At 47.1% G+C, this 26448-nt stretch overlaps 1 protein-coding gene and 1 long non-coding RNA gene across 7 annotated transcripts in view; one reads left to right on the plus strand and one right to left on the minus strand.

The window, feature by feature from the left end:
• ZNF746 (zinc finger protein 746) lies at nucleotides 1–25455 on the minus strand. Of its 6 annotated transcripts, none has more exons than XM_007983374.3 (7): nucleotides 25145–25455; nucleotides 21856–22155; nucleotides 21641–21722; nucleotides 20515–20628; nucleotides 4452–4643; nucleotides 3823–3948; nucleotides 1–2699 (listed from the first exon to the last, which is right to left on the minus strand). In XM_007983374.3, the coding sequence occupies exons 1-7, from the start codon at nucleotides 25166–25168 to the stop codon at nucleotides 1591–1593; spliced, it is 1947 nt and encodes a 648-aa protein (XP_007981565.3). In that variant the 5' UTR covers nucleotides 25169–25455; the 3' UTR covers nucleotides 1–1590. The 6 variants fall into 6 exon arrangements, with proteins under 6 accessions (XP_007981565.3, XP_007981564.3, XP_007981560.3 ...); XM_007983373.3 differs by having other exon boundaries at nucleotides 1–2702; XM_007983369.3 differs by having other exon boundaries at nucleotides 21641–21767.
• The window catches only part of LOC119621550 (uncharacterized), a 41542-nt gene continuing 37842 nt past the window's right edge, over nucleotides 22749–26448 (plus strand). The window contains exon 1 of the long non-coding RNA XR_012090459.1: nucleotides 22749–23460. This is a non-coding gene — a long non-coding RNA (uncharacterized lncRNA). The remainder of the gene's footprint in view (nucleotides 23461–26448) is intronic.

A 26448-nucleotide genomic window follows, 5' to 3' on the forward strand; every position in this document is an offset into this window, starting at 1 on the left:
TCTTGGTGCTGGTTAGGTTTTATTTTAACAGGACGTTTTCTCTTATTTTTCAAAATATCAGTTATATCAATATTAGAAGTGTAAACAGGTACAAAATATACAGTACATAGAAACAATTTTCTTAACTAGTCTATTGCCTAATAAAAGTATGCATGAGGGGGCTGAATGAATGGGCGCTGCCAGGTCCCTCCCTCTGCAGGGGAGACAAGAGGACCAGTGGCTGCTTCAACAAAACAGGAATGGATATTTGTGTGGTAGGAACAGCACTGTGGTCGAATTAAGAAATCTGGGCCCACCTTTATGATGTTAGATGCTGGACTGAACAAGCCACTTGGCCCCTATACCCAGTCTCATGAGCTGGGCCCTCCAAGTGCCCCCAACAGGTCTGAGAGTGCACATGCTAAGGAGGCTAGGGCACAGGGGAGGTGGCTGCTACAAGCAGAAGTTCCTTCGAGGCCTGGTGACTGGACTCTTGTCGGTGTGGGACAAATATTTTAAGAGGGAAAACCTGGAAATCTCTGTTTTCCCACAATGATGTTCCAGTAGGATGAGACATCTCGTCTGTTGCTCTTCCCCACTCATGGCACACCATGTGTACCCACAGTGAGAGGCCGAGGTGTGTCCCCTCTGAGCGGTTTGCACCTCTAAAAAGAAATCCCTGTCCTGCTGCTTCCCAAGGTCACAGTAATGATCAAATGAGATGCATTTTGAAAATGAGAAACCACCACACAAAGTGAACAGGAGACAGAAGCATCTCACGGAATGGGAGGCAGCCCCAGGTGGGGGTGGGTGGCCAGGCTTTCCTCCCGGGGTGGTGCAGCTCCCCAGTTTCAGCTTCTCCATCTCTCCAGACCTAATGCTGTGATTTCTGACAACTCATCCTTATGAGACCGAGGAGTCACACACTAGGAGACACCACCAGGTACCCTTGGGACAGGTACTGCAGATGGCCTGAAATAGAGAAAATTGGGGCCAGCACTTTCGGGGGACCTTTTCAGGAGAGGCAAGCTGGGAAATGCAACCGCTATTCCTGGAGGGGACCTTCCTGCTGCGCTGAGGTGTGCTCCAAGGGACCCAATGGCCCTCACTGCCCAAGGGCTTGGTGCTCTGGGCTCACTCAGCCCACCTGGGCAGAGCAGGGGCGCCCACGAGACCCCATCCCCAGGAGTCAGTGGGCCAGGGGTCCCCAACTGGCTAACCTTCCAACACACTATCAGACTCAGTGACATAGTGACAGAAATGCAAGCCCTGAAAACCAAAAGTACCTACAAAATTTAAATGGCCCTATTACTATTTTCCAGCTTTTTCCTCAAGAATTAAAAAAAAAAAAAAAAAAAAAAAAAAAACCGGTTTGCAATTAAATTACTTAAAATTCTACAGCGCTCCCATTTCACAGAGAATTCTACTTGGTTTTGAGGTGGCAGCTGTCCTGGTGGATAGTTTCTCCTTCTCCAGTGATCATCAGTTCAGCAACTTGGACATTTGGGTTCTCCCCGTCCCGCGTCTGCCTGAAGCTTCCACGCCGCCCTGCTGCCTGCACACGGGGCTTTTTACACGTGCGGCCAGCCGGGGTCACGGGGCTGGTGGTGCTCACATGTCCCCGCCATCGGTGGGTCCCAGGACGCTGAGGCCACAAGTCCAGTCGGTCACAAGGTCTGTGGAGGCCAAAGGTCCTTTGGAGGCGGGGCTCTTGAACGGGTCGGGTGGTGCTGGCGGCGTCGGGAGTGGCTGGCCTCGGGCCGGGGTCTTGGCGCCCGCCGCATGGTTGCGCTGGTGCTTGCGGAGGTGGTCCTTGCGGATGAAGCTCTTGCCGCAGACCGTGCAGGTGAAGGGCCGCACGCCCGTGTGCGTTCGGTAGTGGTCGATGAGCTTGGAGCGTTCGGTGAAGCGCTTCTCACACTCGGTGCAGGGGAAGGGACGCTCGCCCGTGTGCAGCATGCGGTGGCGGATGAGGTGCGCAGGACGCGTGAAGCAGCGGCCGCACTCCCCACACCGCAGGGCGCTGCCATCCCGTGCGCTGCCCCCACCGCTGCCGCTGCCGCCGCCGCCGCCGCCGCCGCTGCCACCGCCGCTGCCGCCACTGCCTGTGCCAGGGCCCGACCCGTCGGGCACCCCGCAGCTGCGCTGGTGCGCGCTCAGGCTGACCTGCAGCTGGAAGCTCTTCCCACACGTGGCACAGGTGAAGGGCCGGCCCCCGGGGGGCGCCGCGGGGTGCTTCTTCAGCCCTGGCTTGTGGCCAAAGCCTTTGGTCCGGCCAGGGTATTTACAGGGTTCGTTGAAGGGCCTCGGGGCCTGGCTGGGGTCCAAGACGGCCTCTCCATTATCTGAGGAGTAAGGAATCCCCTCGGGCCCCGTCCTCGGGTTCAGGCCCACTGGCGGTTTACACCGGAAATTCCAGCCCCACCGGACCCCCCCGAAGAGCCAGTCCCCAGGAGGGGTCTCCTCCTGGGCCACAGCAGGGCTAAGCTCACTCATGTCCCTCTCAGGCCGGGCGGGCTCTCGCAGCCCCAGCACAGGGTCCTGGCTGGGGAAGGAGCTGCCCTGGCTTTCCCAGGCTCCTTCCTGGGCAGGACTAGGGAAAAACCGTGTGGCTTGGCCTGGTCCAAACAGGGTCCCGTGAGCCTCTAGGTCAGTAGGATGTACAGGTGTGGCCACCACCTCCTCTTCCTGGACTTCTGTTTTTATTACAATTTTTACATCTGCTGAGAAAGACAAAAAGACAGATATGGACCTGTCCCTCACCTGCTGAGCGAGCCACGATCTGCCACCATCACTGCTCAGCAGCTGCTTGGCCACATGAACTCCACCAAGGCCCTCGTGGCTGAGCCCAGAGGGCAGCTCAGCAGAGCAGCCTGGTGGTTGTGAGGCAGCCTCCCACCCGAGGACACCAGTGTTCTGGCACCTTCACCACAGGAAAAGCCACCAGCATATCTGCTCCCCAGGTTCCATTTTTCAGTGTGGTTGTTAAGGCGAAGCATTAATTGATCCTCAGAAAGGAATTTGGACTGCTGCAGGTACTGTGCCCCACCGCAGTGCAGGGAATGGAGGTTCAGACAGCTCAGCCACACAGCAGCTGTGGCCTGCAGGCAGTTCCTAACCCACAGCTCATCTGTGAATGCCCACTTCACAGGCGTGAGGATTAAACCAGATGACATGTCTGAAAGTGCCTTAGTGAGCTATTTGACATGCAGTAGCATTCAATAAATGGACCCACTAGCTAATGATAAAAATATTACTGAATAAGAATGTGTTTGATTTTATATAAGTGTACTTGAACTTCACATTCTGAGGTTTCACATCAGGGATCTTGGCTATTAGCACGTGTTCTGGGTGCTAAAATATGACGTTATTAAAGTAACAGGTGACTGGGCTTTACGACAGAAGTAAACAGAAAGCTAACAGATAAATTTGGTGGCAGTTCTTCTGAAATCGGCTTTCAGACACCTGTCTTTGGTAGTACCAATATCTAAGAAGTGGTTTCAGTTCAGTTTTGTTTTCTTCCATGCCAGAGAGAAGCCACAGTTGCTTAAGCCTGGGGAGGAGGTATATCCTTCAATCGATCAGCTTATTAGAATACACCACTTGACACCATATGAAAAAGCAACAGACTGAAACATGGATGTCCTCAAGAAGGGCTGCGGACGCCTATGATTTGGGAAGGAGATAGAGAACAGAATGTGCAAAGGGTCATAAGAGTGCAGACACCCTAATGTCTATTGGCTGGAAGCTCAGAGCAGTTCACCAATGAAAATGGGACGCCTGGACGGAGGTACTCCCCACAGGCAAGCATGGCCCTTCCCTTCCTCCTGTTGCCACCCGTACCTTCTGTGGAGGCTGCTGTGTTGAGCTTCAGGGTCCCGTCCGAGCATGCTGAAGAGGGATGGTGGGGAGGAAGATCCGCCTGCCAGGAGGTGGGTGGGATGGTGGTGGAAAAGTTGGAATGGACACCTGCGATAAGGGGAGAACAGAGCCTGTGGGTAAAGGGAGAACAGAGCCTGTGGGTTAGGGGAGGGATGGGGAGGACAGAAGACTGCTGGGGAGGAGAGTAGGCTAAGCTCTGAGGTCCTCCCCACTGGGGGCTTTTCTGAGTGATCCCAGTTCTTTTGTCCCCCACTCTGAGGCACTGGGAAGCTGTGTTTCACACGGGCCCGTCTTGAATAGAGGCAGCCAGTGACTTCAATGCCCAAAGATGGGGCAAGAGGAGCAGCCGCACGGTTATGCAGGGGCCACTGGAACAGGGCCAGAGAGACGCCCAGGAACAGCATCTACGACCTGAGAGAGGCTCGAGACAAGTCCTTCAGTACAGTCCCACCTTAAAATGGGAAAATTTCTAAAGTTGTCAGGTCGGAAGTGTTGAGGGCCCACAGCTCCCCCATGCTGCCACGAGCCCTCCCCTGTCCCTCCTGTGATCCCTGAAACTCATTCCTTATGTCCCTGTCTCAGCCACTTACCAGAGGTGGCGTCCGTGGAGATGTCTGCTGCGCCGGAATCCAACTGGCTGAGGCCCCAGGGCTCCTCCCCGATATCTGGCTGCCCGGCTGCCCATGCCTCCACGCCCAGGGCCTGCTGCTCCTGGAGCTGGAGCTCACCCTCCTGCTTGATCTGCATCAAGAGGTCTGGGGCAGGAACTGGGGGCCCCGAGCCTAGGAAAGGGAGCAAGTGTGAGGATACAGCATCACGGCCCCAAGAAGTCTGGGGCAGACATGCACCTAGCTGGAGAGGTAGACACAGGGGCCTTACAAGGGTCCAACAGCAAAAGAGCCTGGTGGGAAGGCAGGCAGTAGCAAACAGGATGGGGGCCTAGGGCAGAGCCTGAGGTCACATGGTATTGGGAATGCAGGTAGGGCAGGAAAGGGTGAGGTGGGGGAGGGGAAGAATACACAAGCACATTCTCAGGGCTAGGCTGCCAGTCCAGGGGGAGACTGAGTTGCCCTGGGGATGGCCTGCCCTCACTTGAAACACAGAAATCCTGGACAAAAGTGAACCCCAAGCCCCCCCAAAACCTTACTCCCCTCATATATTTAAGTGAGTGCAAAAGAAAAGATCCCAGAGGTAAGAATGACAGAGAACACACAAAGTCCAATCAAGAGGTACAGTGGAAGGCAAGCGACCTAGAGTTGCTGGAATAGGATACAGGCCTTAGGGGCTGGGCTTTCATGTCCATGTGGGGCTGGGAGTGTGGCCGAGCCACCTGCCTGAAGCCAGGAGCCATAGGCTATGGCCTGTCTGTGAGATGGGGACTAGGAAAACTCCATCTGCCTGCGGGAGCCACCAGGAAGCAGCCTACTTGTCCAGGGCTATGTGTGGGAAAGAAACCCATAAAAACTTGGAATCCCATGTCCACACAGAATTCACACTACCCACACGGGCAGACACCATAAACTGAGAAATTCACAGAAAAACTGGCTGACAGCCATGGCAACTTAGGAGGCCCCAGCATGGGCAAATGCAGATCTGCCTCCGAGGGGCACCCACACAATGCAGTCCACAGGGGGCTCCTAAGGGAAAACTAAAACCAGAAGAAAAACTAAAACTTACAAAACAGAAGAGGTGCCAAATGGCCATGATAGTCATGGCAGAGTTCACTCCCAAGAACTACAGAAAAAAAGGAGAGGCTGAATGATACAGTAACCTAAGTATGTCTAAGATCATCAAAGAGATAAAGAACAGAATCTTTAAGGCAAGAACAGTAAATTATTTTGAAAAAGGTAGATTTGAAAAAGAACTCAACATTCTACAAATGACAGAGGCAGTTATGGAAATGAAAAACTCAAATGGATGGCTCTGGCTCAACAACAACAGACTGAACACAGCTAGAGAGAATATTAATGACTTGGGAGAGAGATCCAGGGAAATAATCCAGAGTACAACATTGAGAGATAAAGAATGACAAATACGAAAAAGTTAAGAGACATGGAGGATAGAATGAGAAATTCCAACACATGCTGGTAGAAATCCCAGAAGAAGAGAATGGAGAAATGAGTAATGGCAATAGGTAAAGAAATAATGGTTGAGAAATTTCCAAAACTGATGGCATTGGGTAAGTCCACAGTTTGAAGCAACAGACCAATTCCCAAGTAGGTAATAAAACAAACAAACCTAGACAACATTCATGTGAAATGGAACCATAGGAAAGACAAAGGGAAAAATCTTAAAAGGTACCCAAGAGACAATAATAACATTCAGACTAAGAGTAGATTTTCTTCAGCAACTAGGGTATCAGAAGATCATGGAATATCTTCAAATGTTGAGAGAAAACATCTGTCAACTCATTTTATGAGGCTAATACAATTTTTGTTGCACAAACTAGAGGGGTCGTATATGAACAAATTTAAAAAATAATTTCATATATGAACAGATATGCAAAGATTCTAAATGAAAGAATTACAAATCAAACCCAGCAATATATTTTCAAAAAAGAAAAAGACATAATATATTATGAACACATTGGGTTTATTCTGAGAGCTCAAGGATAATACTAGAAAATATAATGAACAAAGTTAAGATTAATAGCAAAAACAATAATCATCTCAACAGATGTAAAAACAACATTTAGCTCTTCTATTTTTGACATATGGCTGGCTAGATGGGCAAAGAAACAGAAATTCTTCCCAATGTGGAATATCTAAAATTGCTGAGTAGGCTGGGTACAGTGGCTCATGTCTGTAATCTCAGCACTCTGGGAGGCTGAGGTGGGAGGAGCTCTTGAGCCCAGGAGTTTGAGGCTGCAGTGAGCCATGTTTGCGCCACTACACTTCAGGCTGGGTGACAGAGTGAGACCCTGTCTCAAATTAAAAAAAAAAAGCCAGCCTAGGCAACATAGAAGACCCTGTCTCCACAGAGGGGAAAAAAAAAGTTTTTTTTAAAAAAGTTAGCCAGGCATGGTGGCATCCCCTGTGGTCCCAGCTACTCAGGAGGGCCACTGTGGTCCAAAAATTCCAGGTCAAGACTGTAACTTGAAGTGGTCTTAAGTCTGCACTGGCATCAGATGACCAGCCAAGGAACACATACACATTCTCAGGAGGAAAGCATTTTAAACATAGCTTTCAAATAATCAATGAGATTATTTACAGAAATAAAAAAGGGGAGTGAAAGTATAAGGAAACAAGACTATCAAAACTGACCAAATTTTGAAAAAGAATCAAATGTAACTTTAGAGTGGTAACAAAAATAACTGAATTTTTTTTTTTTTTTTTTGAGATGGAGTCTCGCTCTGTTGCCCAGGCTGAAGTGCAGTGGCACAATCTTGGTTCACTGCAACCTCTGTCTCCCGGGTTCAAGCAATTCTCCTACCTCAGCCTCCCCAGTAGTGCTGGGAGTGCAGGTGCACGCCTCCGGGCCCGGCTAGTTTTTTTGTATTTTAGTAGAGAGGGAGTTTCACTGTGTTGCAGGCTGGTCTCGAACTCCCGAGCTCTGGCAATCTGCCAGCCTCGGCCTCCCCAAATGCTACGATTACAGGTGTGAGCTACTGTGCCTGGCCAATAACTGAAATTTTAAAATCCAATGTGTAGGTTAAACAACAGAATGGAAATGACTGAATGGTGAATAGTGAACTAACTAGAAGATAGAATAAATTATTCCAACCTTGGCCAGGCACGGTGGCTCACACCTGTAATCTCAGCACTATGGGAGGCCAAGGAGGGCGGATCACCAGGTCAGGAAATCGAGGCTAACATGGTGAAACTCCGTCTATACTAAAAATACAAAAAATTAGCTGGACGTGGTGGTGGGCGCCTGTATCCCAGCCTACTCGGGAGGCTGAGGCAGGAGAATGGAGTGAACCCGGGAGGTGGAGGTTGCAGTGAGCCGAGTCGCACCACTGCACTCCAGCCTGGGCGACAGAGCAAGACTCCATCTCAAAAAAAAAAAAAAAAAAAAAAGGCTGGGCGCGGTGGCTCAAGCCTGTAATCCCAGCACTTTGGGAGGCCAAGACGGGTGGATCCCGAGGTCAGGAGATCGAGACCATCCTGGCTAACACGGTGAAACCCCGTCTCTACTAAAAAATACAAAAAACTAGCCGGGTGAGGTGGCGCGCGCCTGTAGTCCCAGCTACTCGGGAGGCTGAGGCAGGAGAATGGCGTGAACCTGGGAGGCGGAGCTTGCAGTGAGCTGAGATCCAGCCACTGCACTCCAGCCTGGGCGACAGAGCGAGACTCTGTCTCAAAAAAAAAAAAAAAAAAAAAATTTCTACTTCAACATAGAAACTGAGCTGAAAATATAAAGAGGGGTTCGAAGTTATAAAGGATAATATGAAAAAGTTCTAGAATAAAAGGTTAGAGAGAAAGGGGGCAAGGCAAAATTCAAAGAGGGAAGATAACACATTTTCCCAAATTGGTGAAACATTTTAGTGATTACAGCAGGATAAAAGAAAATAAATCCACATCTAGACACATTGTAGTAAAACTGCAGATCACCCAAGACAGAGACCTAAAAGCAGAGAAAGAAAAAATGCAGATCATCCACAAAGGAATCCTGATTCGACTGATGGCAGATTCTCAATAGTAACAACAAAAGCCAGAAAAAAGGGGCAAATTATCTTCAAAAGCTAAGAGAAAATAACACTCAAGCTAAAATTATGTCTTTCCACTACAGTTGTCCCTTGGTGTCAGTGGGGGATTGGTTCTAGGGCACATCATGGATACCAAAATCCACAATGCTCAAGTCTCTTATATAAACTGGTGTAGTATTTGCATATAACCCACACACATCCTCCTGTATACTTTAAATCACCTCTAGATTACTTATAATACCTAATACGGCATAAATGCTATATAGATAGTTGTTACTCTGTATTGTTCAGAGAATGACAAGAAAAAAGTCTGTATATGTTTAGTAGACACCTTTTTTCCTGAATATTTCAAATGTGCAGTTACTTGAATCCACAAATGTGGAACACATAAATACAGAGGACTCACTGTATAGGGATGGAATAAAGATATTTTCACACATATAAATATATATAAACTCATATACACACACAAAGTGAGGATTCATTACCATCAGACCCACAAAAAATAACTTCTAAAGGAAGAAAAAATTTCTAAAGACTCCTCTATAACAATAGAAATAGAATACATTAACTGTCAAATTAATTAAAAATAACAAAAGTTTGAAAAGGAAAAAACCTAAATGAATAATTCCCAAAGGAGGGGCAGGAAAAATATAGAAAAGGCAGAACTAAAGATTAACAGCACAGTTTAAGATGGTAGAAAATAATCCAAATAAACTAATAACCATAATCAATGTAAATGGTCTAGACCAGAGCTAAGAAGAAAAAAGAATGTGAACCACATATCTAATTTTAGGTATTCTGGTAGTCATGTTAAAAAAGTAAGAACAGGTGAAATACATTTTAACAGTATATTTTATTTAGCCCAAGATATTGAAAATGTTATTTCAAAATCAATATAAAATGATTTATATTTTATACATGCATGTTTTGTACACATGGCTTGTTTTTGTACATGGTTTTTGAAATGTGGTATGTATTTTATCCTTACAGCACATTTCAAGTGCTCAGTAGCTACATGTGGATAGTGGTTACTGTTTGAATATTTAACAGGTAAAGGTAAAGATTATCAGACTAAAACCAAACAAATCCCCCAGCTATCTGCTGTTTACAAGAGACATACCTAAACAGAAGGACGCAGAAGCAATGTAAAAGAAAGATGTACTAAGCCAGAAAAATGTAAAGAAATGATTTAGCTATACCATATCACATGAAATAAACATTAAAAGTAAAAATATTCATAGAAATAAAAAGCATTACTCCATAATAGTAAACTAACCAGGAAGATAAAATAATTCTAAAGTTTTTTTTTTTTGAGATGGAGTCTTGCTGTCACACTGGCTGGAGTGTAATGGTGCAATCTTGGCTCACTACAACCTCCACTTCCCAGGTTAAAGCGATTCTCCTGCCTCAGCTTCCCGAGTAGCTGGGATTACAGATGTGTGCCACCATGCCTGGCTATTTTTTGTATCTTTAGTAGAGACGGGGTTTCACCATGTTGGCCACGCTGGCCTCAAACTCCTGACCTCAGGTGATCCACCCATTTCAGCCTCCCAAAGCGCTAGGATTATAGGCGTAAGCCACCACGCCTACCCAATAACTCTAATTTTTTAAGCTTATAATATAGCTTCAAAATAATAAAGCAAAACTGATAAAACTCTAGGGAGAAATGAGCAAATCCATTTTTGCAGTGGGGGATTTTGATGTACCTCTCTGTAATTGATAAGTCTAGCTAACTAAAGGTTACATAAAATTTGACCAACTCTACCAATAAACCTGATCAAAGGGACCGAAACAGATTCCAAACACAGAAAACACAAGCTTTTTAAGCTACACAGAGCATTAAGGAAAAATGAACACTTTCTATGTCATGAAACAGACTTCAGCAAAATTTAAACGACTAGTATTTTACACACTGCATTTTCTAGCTACAACATAATTAAGTTTGAAATCAGTAACTCCCATACATACTAAAGTTTTAAAATACATTGCTTTCTAAATAATCTGAGTCTAAGAAAAAAATCGCAATGAAAATTAGAAGATATCTGGAACCCAATATTAATGAAAATATTGTCTATCAAAATGTATGGGCTACAGCTACAATGGTACTCAGAGGAAATTTTATAGCCTTGTATGTTTATATTAAAAAAGAAAACACAGGGGCCAGGAGCAGTGGCTCAAGCCTATAATCCCAGCACTTTGGGGGGCTGTGGCAGACCACGAAGTCAGGAGATTGAGACCATCCTGGCCAACATGGTGAAACCCCGTCTCTACTAAAAATACAAAAATTAGCTGGGTGTGGTGGCTTGTGCCTGTAGTCCCAGCTCCTCAGGAGGCTGAGGTAGGAGAATGGCTCGAACCTGGGAAGTGGAGATTGCAGTGACCCAAGATCGCGCCACTGTAAGCCTGGCGACAGAGCGAGACATCGTGTAAAAATAATAATAATAATAATAATACAGGTCAAAAATTAATGGGTTAAGCAGTCAATGCAAGACATTAGAAAATAAATAACATTTAAGAACCTTTTCAAACGTAGAAGGAGATAATACATATAAGAGTATCATAAACTAATAAAAGAGAAGACAAAGATAGAATATAGTTAGTCAAAGTTGGTTCTTTGAAGAGACTATTAAACCAATTCACCTCTAGCAAGATTATCAAGAGAATGGGAGAGACAGCACCAACAACCAATTGGAAGAATGAAAAAGGGAACATAATGATAAATGTAGCAGAGATTTAAAAGATATAGAGGATATTATGTTATTCCAAGTAATGTGAAAACTCTGGGGAAACTGACAAATTCCTAGAAAAATTTCAACCTGCCAAAACTAAAGAAGAAATAGAAAACCTGAATAGTCCTATAACTAAAATAAATTAAATCGGTAGTAAAAAATCTTCCCCACCAAGAAAACTTCAGGCTCAGGTGGCCCCACTGGTGTTTTCTACTAAACATTCAAGGAATAGATAACTCCAACATTATAAAAACTCTCTGAAATTTAAAAACAGAATGAATACATCATAGCTCATATTTTTAATACCAAAACCAGACAAAGATGGTCTGAGAAAAGAAAATTACAAGCCCATCTTTTCCATGAACAAAGACTCAAAACTTCTAAACAAAATAATTAGCATACAGCAATGTACATAAAGGATCATGACAAAGTTAGGTTTATTCCAAGACTGCAAGGTTGGTTCAATATTAGAAAGTAACATAATTTGCCTTACTAGCAGGTTAAGGAGAAAAAAACGCATAATCATCTCAATGGATACCAAAAGAAATTATATAAAATTCAAGTCATTACTGTTAGAAACACCTAGCCAACCATAGACAAAGGAAACTTCTTTAGCCAGATAAAGGATATTTGTAAACAAAATCTTTAGCAAATATTACACTCAATGTGAAAAGTTAAAAAGTGTTCTCTTTAAAATCATGAACCAATAGGATACCTGGTATCATCATTTCTATTTAAGGATTTTCTGGGAGTTCTCAAGTCAACACAATAAAACAAGAAAAAAAACCCATAAATATTTAAAAAGAAATTATTACTCATAGATATGATTAACTTTTCAGAAAATCTGAGGATTAGACAATTAATAGAAAGGTTATTAGCATTAATGAAAATTTTAGTAGGGTTCCTAGATCGTTAAATAAATGAAAGACAACTACATTTTTATATATTAATACTGTGAAGTTTTTGAGAAAGCCTATCAATTACAATTTTTCTTCCTTATCAAGGGTCTTAAACACAGAAACAAAACAAAAAGGAAGACAGGTGAGGCTAAGCTATTTTTATTACTGATAATTCAGGGCATAATTCTGCATAAAGGGCAGAGACATTGGAATGAGCTCTTGTGATGGGAGAAAAAGCATTTAGAGAGGAGTATTCTCTGCCCTCAAGTCCCCAACAGCAACAAACAGAAAATGCAATTTGAAAAAAGATACCACTGACAAAAGTGATTTTTTTTTAAAAAGAACCTAGGAATATATCTAATAAAATATGTCCAAGACCTTAATATAAATATAAAACTTCACTGTGACATTATAGACAAACCAAATGGAGTGACTTAGGACATTCACAGATAACATGACTGAATATAGTAAAAGTGTCAATTCTCTCCAAAATGTTAATAGATGGAATGCAATTGCAACCATAACCCCAACTGGAATTTTTCATGGAACTTGATAAGGCAATTTGAGGGTTTATCTGAAAGAGCAAAGGGAAAGAAGAGCCAAAGTGCAGTGAAAAAGAAGCAGGGTCTCCACCTCAGGGCACCACAAAAGTCCATTTCTGAAGGATGAAGAACTTGAACATGAAAGATGAACTCTGAAAACCTTTAGTAGGAAATATGAGAAGGTGCACTGGTGTGCTACAGCATTGAAGAACGTAAACATTTCTTAATTGTTTAAGGCACAAAAAGGATAAACCATAAAGGAAAGACTAGTAAATCTAAGAACTTTAAAATGAAAAGCATCTGTTCTTTAAAATATACCACAAACGAAAAAGATAACAGCAACACACACAGTTGACAAAAAGATTAATATTTAGAATACGTAGAGAACACTTACAGGCCAGGCACAGTGGTTCCTGCCTGTAATCGCAGCACTTTGGGAGGCCGAGGCAGGCAGAGATCACTTAAGGTCAGGAGTTCAAGACCAGTCTGGCCAACATGGTGAAACACTGTCTCTACTAAAAATACAAAAATTAGCTGGGCGTGGTGATGCCCACCTGTATCCCCAGCTACTTGGGAGGCTGAGGCAGGAGAATTACTTGAACCCAGGAGGCAGAGGTTGTAGTGAGCCAAGATTGCACCACTGCACTCTAGCCTGAGCAACAGGGCAAGACTCTATTAACAAAAAACAACTTAAAAAAATGCAGAGAAGACATAAACACACATTTCACAGAAGAGGAAGCACAAATAGCTCACAAATAGAGGATGTAATGTTCAATCTCATTAATTAGGAAAATCCAAGTTTTAAACCATAAATTTTAAACCATTTCCCTCACACCAAATGGGCAGAAATAAAAACAGCATTTCCCAGGCTGGTGAGGATAAGGTGTAATTGGAACCCCCAGGCCCTCCTGGGAATACCAGCCGGTATCCCCACTTGACATCACCTGGAAAAGTTTGAACACGTGTCTCTTCTTTCCTATGGCCCAGCAGTTCCACTCCTGGATCTACACCTAGAGAAACTTTTACATATGCATAAGAATGTTCACAACAGCAAAAACAGCTAAAAAAAAAAAAAAAAAAAAAAAAAAGAAACAACACAAACACCCACCAACAGTAGAAGGAATAAATACATTGTGTTATGGTCATAAAATACAAAACTGTAAAGTGCTGAAAATCATGAAAATGAATGAGCTACAGCTCATTAACATAGATGACTCTCAAAAACATAACGGCAAATGAGAAAACCAGGTTAAGGAAGAACATATGTGGTATGATTCCATTTATAAAAAGTTCAAAAGCAGGTAAAACCAAATGTATTACTTAGGATACATACTGAGGGAATAAAAATATAAAGAAAGGCAAGGGACTCTATTTCTGAATTTTCAGTTTATGTACATTATAAAAGGAAGGAAGGGGTGTGATCAGGGAAGGACGGGGGTCCAGGACGTTCAACCTGTGGTCTCTCTCTCATCCTGGGTGTTGGGAATACGGGTTTACTACTCATCTCTAAACGTCACATGAATTTTGTTCTGTATGTATCTTGTTTGTTGTTATATACAATACACAGTAACAATGTTGTAAAACAGGGGTCCCCATGCCCCGGGGAACCGGGACTGCACAGCAGGGGGTGGGTGGAAGACTGGAAGACGAGCAAGTGAAGCTTCATCTGTATTTACAGCCACTCTCCATCTCTGGCATTACCGACTGAGCTATGCCTCCTGTCAGATCAGTGGTGGCATTAGTCTCACAGCAGCGCAAACCCTATTGTGAACTGTGCATGTGAGGGGTCTGGGTCACACTCCCTTCTTATGAGATGGAACAGTTTCACCCCCAAACCATCCTCCTGGTCCCCCATCGGTGGAAAAATTGTCTTCCATGAAACTGGTCCCTGGTGCCAAAAAGGTTGGGGACTGCTGTTTTTAAAGAAAGAAAACATAATATTTTTAAAAAGGAAAGCATCTGATACAATATAACACTTGTTTGCAATAAAAACTTTTGGGTAGCCTGGTTAGAAAGAAATGTCTTTAACAGTATTTTCAAAAGCCAAAGGCAAAAATCATACTTCAGGCTGAAACTCTAGAAATATATCTTGTCCACAGACAGGATGCCACGATCACTGCTGCTATTCAACAATGTCCTAGTCAAACTGCTCAACCAGAAAAATAAAGTTATAAAAAGTTAAAAAGCAGACACAATCTTTGTATGATTTGTAGAGGATATAATAATCTACACAAAAAATCCAAGAGAATATAAAGAAACAAACCATTAGACATGAGAGCAAGATTTTTTTAAAATAAAAGTCAACAGCATACCTGTACACCTGCAATAACTATTAATACATGTAATAAACTGTAAAAATCCCATTTGTAATGAAAAACAACTATCAGGAGAAAACTGTAAAATCTTATTCAGGCACATAGAAGGAAGCCTTCAATAAATGAGTATTCCAGTGATGAGAAAGGCTAATGTTGTCATGAGAGCAATTCTCCAGAAATTAGACTGTAAAGTAAATGCAATTCCAATCAAATTTCCAACAGGATTTTCTTAGGAACTTGACATACAGATCCCAAAATTCATATAAAAGAACAAAGATCCAAGAATAGCCAAGACAATTTTTTGAACAACAAGTAGAGAAAGATTAGTCTACTAGATATCGAGGTTTATTATGAAGCTAAAAGAGCAAGGTGTTGGTGCAGAGACCGACAAAGAGACCAATGACACAGAAGAAAGCACCCAGCAACAGCCTTGTGCACATGCAGAAACTGGCTCAGGACAGAATCGCATCACAAATCAATGGAGAAAAGCTAACACATTCAGCAAACTTTGCTGGAAAATCAGACCATCGTTGTCGGAGGAAAGACTGAAACCCTCCCTTGCAAGCTACGCACATTTTAATTCTAGATAAATTAAAAACTTAAATTTGAAAAGCAAAACTTTTAAAAATTTATAAAAAAAGAGAGAATATCTTTCTGACCTTGAGTGAGGTAAGCAAGGATCTCTTACTACAGAAAAAGCACAGATCATAAAGGAAAAGACTGACATGTCTGACTCTTTCAACAGCGAAAACTTGCATACAAGAACTATAACGTTAAAAGACCTACCACCAACACGGAGAAAATGTTTGTAATGCAAATAATAGACAAAGGATTCGTATCTAGAACACATACAAAGAAGCCCTGAATCAATAAGAAAATGAGGAATATCTCAACAGAAAAACAGAAGACAATTCACTGGAGAAGCGGCCAAATAATCATATAAAAAGAGTGCACATACTCACTAACAGTAGGGAAAATACAAGTTGAAACGAGAGGCCATCTCACCCCCATCAGGTTGGCAAAAATGTAATTATGGAAACTGGGCAAAGATGTTAGGAAGCAAGTTCTAGGAGCACCTGTTGGCACTGGGTACCCCAGGGAGGGCCATACAGTAGCGGAAAAGGTGAAATCAAGCCTACGACGTGGTGAGGCCACTGCTAGATCTGTTTCCTGGAGTAGCATCCCCACAGGGGCACAAAGAAACAGGTGCAAGAACGCTCACTACAGTATTGCTTGTGAGTGAACAATCAGAAAAAGCTTAAGTGCCAACCAGTGGAGGAATGGAAAATAAATTACAATATAGTTGCTTCTGGAATATTAACCATCTGTTAAAAGGAATGAACTTGATCTACATGTATCAACATGGATACGTCTGAAATACAGAATAATGAGTGATAAATATAACAACATCTATGTAATTTTTCAGAACACAAAAAAACCATACTATATATTGTTTACAGCTACCAAAGTACAGAGCAGACGTTTCAAAATGTGGATAGGAAGAATAAACACAGAAAATTCAGGATAAGGGGTTGCCCTAGGGAGGCCTGGGGGACCTAAAAAGGGATTTAAATGGTATCAGAAATACATTATTTCACACACACACACCACACACACACACGTTTTAAATTTTGAAACAGCATACATTCAGCAAATAGTTATTGAATTCCTACTCTCTACTAGGCAATATTCTAGGGTCCTAGAATGATTAAACAGATAAAAATTTTTCTACTTTTGAAATTGACATTCTAATGGAGACCTGACATATGATGAATATATAAATAGGAAACATATATATGACGTGACGCTGTCTGACACGGAAGACCCAAAGCAGGAAAGGAGGCCTGGAGTCCTGGGTGGGGAGGGGTTGCAGTACCGATGACAGGAAAGGCCTGCAGGTGGGACCTGCCTAAAGAGCACTCCCAGTAGAGGGCACTGCGAAGGCCCTGGCACAGGGCAGAGGGGACAGCAACGTGGATGGTGCAGCTGAGCAGAGTGAGAGAAAAGTGGAGGAGGTGAGCCGACGGTGCAGGTCAGATGGAAAGCCAGGACTTGGGTCCGACTTGGGTCTAAAAGGGATCACTCTGCTGGGCTGAGATGAGACTCTGGGGGATCAGAGCAGGAGGAAAGGGGCTGGTGACAACCTCAGCAGGAGATAATGGGCCTAGGTGGCAGAGCAGAGGGGACAAGGCCAAGTAAGAAGACAGACCTTTCAGCACCATGGAGGGCCCTGGTAACCAAGGTTGGAGAGGTTTCGGTGGAAGAAGTAACAGAGTGGGAGGGAAGGGGCAGGAGACAGCAAGCGCAGATGTCCCCAAGGGGCTCTGCCACAAAGGAGAGCAGAGAAGCGGGCAGGGGCTGCAGGGGTAGAGGTCAAGGCAGGATTGCTTGTGTTGCCCTTGAGAAGGTGGCATGAGGTAGGATCTGGCACCAGATTGAAGGAGGGCTTTGGCTGGAGGGCTGACAGTTTAGCCGTCACAGGCGTGACACAGGCAGAGAAGGGGGCACAGGTGCAGGCAGATGGCGTGGGGAGGCTGTGCGAGTGGTGTGTTTCTCTTTAATTTAAAAAAAAGGGTTAAAATATAAAACTATTCTCAGTTGTGCACCATACACAAACAGATGAGCTAGGTTTGGCCCTCAGCCACAGTTTGCTGGCCCCTGGGCTAAGGAGACACAGTGTGACTGTGTGGCAGAGCACCCACTGAAGTCGCTGGTTGTGAATGTCATGTGACACCAGCAGCCAGCTTACCTGGTTCTCTGCAGTCAGGTGCAGCTGCTTGGCTGCAGGTGCAGCACACCAATGGATTTCACAGGTGGATACAATGACCAAAACAGGGGTAAGAGCGCTGAGGCTGTGTGCAAGGGGGAACCACAGTGGTGGGCATGGAGGGAAATGAGGATGAGCTAGGGCAGTGAAAAGGCAGCAGGGTTGGTGGCTTGCAGGTCTTGAAGGACTGGAAATTGCTGGAATCAGGACACCAGACAGGGAATTGAAGGGACGGCAGGAGGCGGCTGGGGAGTGGTGTGCTGGAGATGGAGATGGTGGGTGTGGTGCAGTCACTGTCATTACAGTCACAGATGGCTGTGGGATGGGTGGAGGGGGCACAGGACCATCCGCATGGAGGCTGCCATGGCCAAGACTGAGGGCAGGAAGAGTGACAAGAAAAGAGGGAAGGTCTGCAGAAGCAGCAAAAAGACAAGGCCTGAGACCCAAAGGCAGGGTCTCTAGATAGGGAGTGAGGCTGGCAGAGGCACAATCTGAGGGGTCAGGACCCTGTCCCCGGTGGGCCTGGGCTTAGAGGGAGGCAGGGAAGAGGATGACAAGCACTCAGAGGGCTGCAGTCCCCTGGAGCTCAGTCCGAGCAGGGAGCACTCAGGACCTGCGTGGTCTGCTGAGCCCTGAGTCCCACAAGGCTCAGTGGGATGTACAGGAGGTAAGAAGGGGAGGTGAGGTCTCACAAGGGATGGGCAAGGCCAGATGTGGCAAGGGATGAGCTGGGAGTCCTGGCTTCTCAGACAAAGGGGAGAGAGATAAAGGCCACACAGAATCCCTGCCAACAGGCTCAAGGTGGACAGTGGAGTTTGTGTCTACTCATCTTGTCTAATGGTGGGTAGAGGCCACCATTCAGGTAGAGCTGCTGAACATCGTACGATGCAGCTAGAGAGTGTTACGGGGTCTTACCAGCAACCAGCATATTTCGAGGTCCCTCTTTATTCTCGTTTAATGATGCTGTGGAAGTGAGGGAAGCCTCCACACACGGTGTAAATACAACGAAACCCACCCACCCAGAACCTCCCACCCAGGCTGGGAAGCTGGACGCACATGGGTTGTAACCCTCTTTTCCAGCCCAATAGTGTGTGTTCTCAGCTGTCTTTCTGTCCTCTAGCGTTCAGCACTGTCCTTGACACCTAGAAAATTCTCAAAATACATCTGTAGAACTAAACTGTCAATGTCCTGATGACGACTAGCAAAGCGCCCAGCTCGGAACATGCTTCTGCCCTTAGGAAAGTGCAAATCTGACTGACGTGAGATGATGAACATGGGGGATGCATTTAATTTCACACAAGTGGAGCACAGGAGGGCCTCTGTGGAACACCACCTTTTTAAGTGTCAGACGAAAGCGAAAACCAAGGCAGGTGGGACGGTCAAGGGCGGGTCTTCTGGAGGAATCAGGGGTCGAGCCTTGCAGAGATGTGGTCTCCGTGGTCAAATGACCCAGCAGGTCTTCACTTTAGGAATCTGGTTTTTCTCCTGTGTCCACCTGTCCTTCCCTTAACTTTCAAAGGTGCTGACTGGCTCCAGGGAAATCTGAGACACTGATATCTGGTAACCAGATTCACCTTAAATAAATGTGTGCTTCTAATCATACTGAACCATAAGGCTGACCAATGGGTGTATGTTCTACAACTGCTATGGGTTTAAATTAAGGTTGGTTCTTGGAGGCAAGGCTGACTCTTTGCAAAGCTTTGAATTAATTTTGTTGTCAATATACAGCTGACCTTGAACAACATGGGTTTGAACTATGCAGGTCCACTTCTAAGTGGATTTTCTTCTGCCTCTGCCACGCCTGAGACAGCAAGACTAACCCCTCCTCTTCCTTCAGTCTACTCAATCTGAAGATGACAATGAGGATGACCTTTATGATGACTCACTTCCACTTAATGAGTAGTAAATATCTTTTCTTTTTTTTGAGACAGAGTCTTGCTCTGTCGCCCAGGCTGGAGTGCAGTGGCACAATCTCGGCTCACTGCAAGCTCCACCTCCTGTGTTCACACCACTCTTTCTGCCTCAGCCTCCTGAGCAGCTGGGACTATAGGTGCCCGCCACCATACACAGCTAATTTTTTGTATATTTAGTAGAGATGGGGTTTCACCGTGTTCGCAAGGATGGTCTCGATCTCCTCACCTCGTGATCTGCCTGCCTCAGCCTCCTAAAGTGCTGGGATCACAGGTGTGAGCCACCACGCCCAGCCTATTTTCTTTTCCTTATGATCTTCCTAGAAACATTTTCTTTTCCCTAGCTTATTGTAAGTATACACTATGTAACACATAGAACATACGGAATATGTGTTATTGACTGTTTGTATTATCAATAAGGCTTCTGGTCAATAGGAGACTATTAGCAAACTTTTTGGAGAGTCAAAAGTTATACGTAGATTTTTGGCTGCGTGGGACCAGGGGCTATTGCCCCTGGCCCCTGCGTTGTTCAAGGGTCAACTATGCTCCTGCCTTCCCTCTTGGTGTCCTCCTCTCCCACCCCTCATCCTGTTCCCTGCCTTTGTCTCTTCCTAAAAGATTAGGTTTGCCACCTGTTTCCCTGATAGAAAGTGTTCATTTCTGGAGCATTAGCTGAATAAGTTAGAGATTAAAACTCAACTATAAAAAACTCAGACATAAAACCTGTAAGTTTCCTGTTTCTCCTCGGCTCTCTCTGGAAAGATCACACCCTTTCTGGCCTTCCCATCTCTGTTTCCCGCATATCACCTGAGGCATCCCTGGCCTTCTCCCAGCCCTTACCTGGACTCGGGTCCACAGGAACATCTGGAATCTTGGGGCCAGGGCGGCGCCAGTGGCAGGGCTCCTTCCCTTGTTCAATCTGGGAGAGGACCTCGGGCTTGGAGATGGCGTAGTCTGAGGAAAGACAGAAGGTTAGTTTTTGCCACGTTCCAGTCAGAGCTGGGAACACTCAGCCCGGAAAACCAACAATGGTCTAGAAACGAAATCTCTTGATTGTCACAGAGCAGGAGCTTCCAACCGCAGGCAATTTTGCTCCCCAGGGGACATTTGGTAAAGTCTGGGGACAATTCTGGTTGTCGTGCCCAGGGCTGGGGGAAAGGTGATTGACATCTGGAAGGTAGAAGCCAGGGCTGCTGCTGAACATCCTACAATACAGAGGATGGCCCCCGACACACAGAATCACCTGGTCCCAAATGTCAACAGTGCCGGGGTGAAGAAACTGCTGCAGAGCACGCATGTTACACAGCAGTGCACTTGTGCTGACGAACCATAACCTCACATCTGCACCTGCTCCTGTCCTCTCTAACAGGCCTCGCTGCCCTCGGCTCCAGGGTCACACAGAAACCATCGGGAAGAGGAAATCAGCCCAGGAAGAAACAGTCCGGGCCCTTCCTGGGCAGGATCAAACAAGGAGAGCAGCAGTAGCCCCGCAGGCTGAGGGAAGCAAAGTTCTGAGGCGTGAAGACAATGTCTGCTGCAAGCAGCACTGTCTGCCCATGTTCTCCACTGACCTCGAGGCAAGTTGCCATAAGGGCCACGCATGTCTCTAGGAGAAGGCTGAAAGAAAGAGTCTTTCTCTAATGTGAGTCAATTACAGACTGGATCTGAGAGCAGAAGGGGCCTTCCTGCTCCAAGTCAGCAAGAACAGAAAGGTCCACACCCTGGGCCTGCGTAGGAGAGAAGCCACCGCCTTTGCCAGCCTGGCATTCTGGGAAACTCAACACAAGGAGAAGGGAGCTTTTAACTCCATCACCCAGGGCTCATCTTTCACAAAAGATAACAACTTGCAAAGTCAACAGTGTTTTTGGTGATTTACATATCACTGTCATGAAAACAACTATGTGGAAGGAGAAGTTTGAGGACTTGCAAAATCCTATTTAACAGAGAAATGAGTGTCAGGTCTTACCTAGGGAGACCAGTGTCTCGTAGTTGCCCCTCATCACATGCTTGTAGAGCTCCTTCTGCCAGTCCTCCAGCTTGCCCCACTCCTGCTCGGAGAAATACACGGCCACATCATCAAACGTCACGGGCACCTAGAACCACAAGTGTCACACTCGCTCACCCACACGCTCACGGGTTTGGCCACTTGACCTCCCCAACCCCAAGGAATCCCAGGGCTACCTTGGGGGACTCCCCCTTGCTGCCTGGGGGCAGCCGCAGGATCCAGAAGTTCCTGTTGCGCAGCAGGTTCTCCACATTCTCCAGCCGCCTCTGCAGCAGCCCGTATTCCTGCAGCAGGGTCCCTAGCACGGCCCACTTGCCCTCTAGCTGGTTCCCGAACTCCACAGCTGTCTTCTCACAGTCGGCCAGCTTCTTCTCAGCCATCCCGGTTCGACCTTCTAGGGAAAGCAGGCGAGCAGCCTGCGATTCAATCTTCCTCTCCATGGCCTGAATCGTGGCTGCCATCGTCCACGGAGAAATCTTTGAGAAACAAAAGAGAAACCGGCATCATTCATTCCACCCACTGACTTCATTGAGCCCCTCTCTCACTAATATGTGTGGACAAGCGGGGCTATCCCGTACCACATGCCAGACCTCAGGCTGGCAATCACCTGTCTGGGTATGTTAGGTCTATGTCTGGGTGGATGCCTTTACTCCAGGCCTCTGCAGCACAATGCAGACGCTTCTCACGGTGCTTCCCACCCTACACAGTCATTTCCTACCCACGCCTACACTGTGGCTCCCTGAACATGGTATTGCATCTTTTCATACCACAGTTCTTGACACATGGCAGGTACCCAGTGCAATTTTGCTGTGTAAACAGTGACTTAGCATTGCTGGGCATTTTAGTGGAGAAATGGTAAACTGCAGATTTACTAGAGCCCAGCCTGCACCTCCCCTCATGATTACACAGGAACTGTCTACTGATGATGACCCAGCAAAAAAAACAGCTGGTTCACTGAAACGGCACAAACAAAAGTATTGCTCAATTTCTTTCTTTCTTTTTTTTTTTTTTTTAAAGCATCTCATGTCCTCTTTTAATAAACATAAAAATATAATGGCCAGTTCCTCTTCCCCCAGGACAGTCTCATTTTGTCACCTTCCCATCTGCCCCTCCCCACAAGCTAAAATCCCCATGACATCAAATCTCCATCAGTCCAGAGATTTTTGACACTGCATGAGCCATACAAGGTTCTTTCTCTTTCCCAAGTCCCACCCGCTCAAGGTAAAAACGATGGCCTCCGACATTTTTGTAGCTGTACCAGGAATAGTGACATACCCTGCAGCCTGGTGAGGAAAATGGACATATGCCACAAAGTTAGACTTGTATATGGGCAGCAACCATCTTAATTAGAGATGAGGGGCTTCCCTGTCATTGGAAATGTTCACATGGTGTATCAGTGACCGACAGCTGGGAAAAGGAAGAATGGGCACATTTTGCCTTGGGTAGGGAGCTGGACTGTTTGAGCCACCTACATCTGAATGTGGGGCCTACAGGGCAGAGAGGAGCTCCTGGTATCGGGACCTGAGATCAACGAGGATCAACGCCTCCTTACAACATTCTGCAAAATAATTCCTCAACAAAAGGTCGGTGACTATTTCCAAAATGAAAAAGTGGCTGCTAGAAACCAGTGTGGATTCACTTAGAGAAAGTCACTGAGAACTAGAACGTGGATGGACACTTCAAAAAACAGAGACAAAAGGAGAGTTTGAGCAGAGGCAGAAAAAAACTTGCCTAGGACAGTGCTGAAGAGACTATTTGGAGGGAAGAAGGACGCAAACAAGGTAGGACTCTAAAGGGTCTTCAAGGCTGGGAGGTTCTGGACAAGCTGAACTGTTTCTAGGCGAAAACCCCAATGTGGGTGGGAGTCTTGCTCTCAAGCAGCAGGTGGTCCCGCAGCACCTGGGTGGGCTGGCTTGGTTCTGGGCTTGAGTCCACCCTCCACCTAAGGCCACTGTTCCTTCCCTCACCTCTCCTTTCTCAGATCAATCCTTGTCACGTGATCCCAGACGCCAAGAGTTTACTCCAGAAGCTTCCTTTCAACTGGTCACCAGCTCCCCATCCACTGAAATCCTCCCCACCCTCCACGTGCATTATTACGGTCTTTGTGTGGCATGAAAGGGACCTCTGCATAAACTACTTTATTAAGAAAATATTAGTCTTTTACAGATGGACAACAAGGTGCATGGTTTTCTTACAATTCTGATGGGGCCAGGAAACCCTGTGTAAGGCCTTCACACTATGTGGTGAGAGGTGGCGACTGTGCGCTGCTCACTCCAGCCCAGCTTCTTACTGTCTGGTGGCTGGAATATGTGGGGCTGTCCTTAGACTCCTGCCAGGAAGCCGAAATTCTTTGCTTGAGAGGAGCTGATGGTAAGAGGAGCCGGATCCCTCACCCACTGCCCACCCGCAGGATGAAGTCCAGCCATGCAGGCCCCTTCCTAGTCTCTCTCTGCAGACTCCTTTCCCACTGCCTCAAACCAAAACCATCTTCTCCAGGCTCATGGGCTCCTTTCTGTGCCTGAACACGCCCTGCACTGTCCCGTCTCTCTGCGCCTTTGCCCAGGCACTCCTCCCTCCCTGAAAGCACCACGGGTCTAGCTGGGCCAGAAATCCTAGCCTTCCCTAAAATCCCGGCTCAAATCACAGAGGCACAGAGCATCAGGCCAGGAGGGGTGGACAGCGGTACCAGGCGGCCCCCTGACGCTCCTTCCCCGGGAGCCCACCGCAAGCTTCCACCTGGGCGCCAGCACTCACCCCTTTCTGTTTTGCACGATTATTGCCTGCGTACCTGTCTGCTTGGTCCTTGAATACACGGAGCCACTGTGTGTCTTTTTTCACACTTCCCAGCTGGGTAATCCTGGGCAAGTTAACTTCTCTAGGCCCCGGGTTTTTCTTTTGTATGACAGAGATTAACACCAGTACCCACTCGACAGGCTTGCTGTGAGGACAGACTAACGCCTCAACAGGGCTTGTTCAAGTGCCTGGCTCTATATTCCCTTCCGAGCCGACCCAAGGGAGCTGCGCACGTAGTGGGTGTCGGTGTATGCGGATTCGAAGCCGGACACCTCCCAGGTGCCACCAGGCCGCTGCGGGGGAGATGGAGAGGGACCTACAGGCCGAGCGCCAGGCAGAGAAAGGAGCCGCGGGTGGGGGGGGCACCCAGAAGGAGGGGACAGCGGCTGGGGCGGGGGCAGGAAGCCCCGGAGGGCCCAAAGAACTTGGCGTGGGGCGGCCCCGGCGCGGGGACAACCGTTCCGCCAGCGCTCGGGCTCGGCTCAGAGTGGGGACCCGGCCGACGGGCGCAGTAGGCCCCGGCGGACCCTGCGCCCCATTCGCGGGAGCCCCAGGCCCAGTGGTCCGGTCCGGACCCCGGAACCCCTCCCCAGGGCCTGCGGCGCCGTGTGCCGGGCCCGGGCCGCCCGGGGCCCCAGGCCACGAGTCCGTGCGCGCGCGGGTCGCCCTTACCGGAGCCGCGACCGCCTCGGCCATGGCCCTGCGCTGTCCCGCCCGGGCCCGGAGGAAGTCGTCGCCGCCGCCGCGCGCGGCACCACGCAGGCCCGGCCGCCCGGTGCTCTCCGCAGGCGGCGCCTGCCTGGCCTTGCCTCTGCCGCCGCTCCTCGCTGGCTGCCCCTGCGCCGCGCCGCGCCGCCCGCAGTCGCGCCGCCTCCGTCAGCGCCCGGCCGGTCCACACTGCATCCTGGGAGCCGGCGCCGCGGCCCGGCCGACGAAGGCCCGTGAGGCTTCCTGGAGGCAGCGCGGCCGCACAGCCCCACCTGCAGCCCGAGAGGCGAACGGCAGGCGCGGCGCCCGCCTGCCCGCGGCCCCGCCCCGCCCCGCCCAGCCCCGCCCGCAGGGCCCGACGGGAGGACCTAGCGACCCTGGCCGACCCCGCGACCCTGGCCGGACTGCGGAGCGCGGGGGGAGTCACTGCACTGGCCCCGCGGCCCAGCCCGAGAATTCGGTTACCGAAAGGGTCCCCCTCATGGGACCCGCCTGGCCGCGCCCGCGGGCGAGCACGGGCTTCCGGGCAGGGCGGCCCCCTCGCCCCGGGAGGCCCGGCTCCCCTTACCCCGCCCCAGGGACACTTCTGCTGCCAGAGGTCCTGGGTCTGAAGGTTTGGGCTCTTTTGGGGGGAGACAGATGTAGCTCATGCCCATCTGTGTTTGAAATGGAATAAATACTTTCAACAGCAGGAAAACCCCGGTAGGCAGCCACCTAGCATTTTCTGTAATGGGTTTTTTACAGTAAATATTTTTCAATGGCATGAGCAGTGGAACGCAATAGCATCATTTAAAATTATTTCGGTGAAGGTCTTGGTAGGGACAGATGTTCATGATGTTTTAAGAGAAAAAGCCTGTCCGGGACAATCCTGTCTTTGTTTTAAAAATAACATTTTAAAACAGTATAGGACATATGTAGCGTTATATACTGTGTACATATAATTATAGTTTTGAAAAGTTTGGAAGCATATATATCAACATGGCCTCAGTAGCTTTCTTTTAATAGATCACAGGTCGTTTTTATGTCTTTTCTGATTTTTTCCAATTCATGTTTTTGTTTTTCCATAACAAGGATAGTATTTTTATTTTTTTTATTTTTATTTATTTTTATTTTATTTTTTTTTGAGACGGAGTCTTGCTCTGTCGCCCAGGCTGGAGTGCAGTGGCCGGATCTCAGCTCACTGCAAGCTCCGCTTCCCGGGTTTACGCCATTCTCCTGCCTCAGCCTCCCGAGTAGCTGGGACAACAGGCGCCCGCCACCTCGCCCGG

Source organism: Chlorocebus sabaeus, chromosome 21 (assembly GCF_047675955.1).
Source record: "Chlorocebus sabaeus isolate Y175 chromosome 21, mChlSab1.0.hap1, whole genome shotgun sequence".
NCBI lineage: Eukaryota > Metazoa > Chordata > Mammalia > Primates > Cercopithecidae > Chlorocebus > Chlorocebus sabaeus.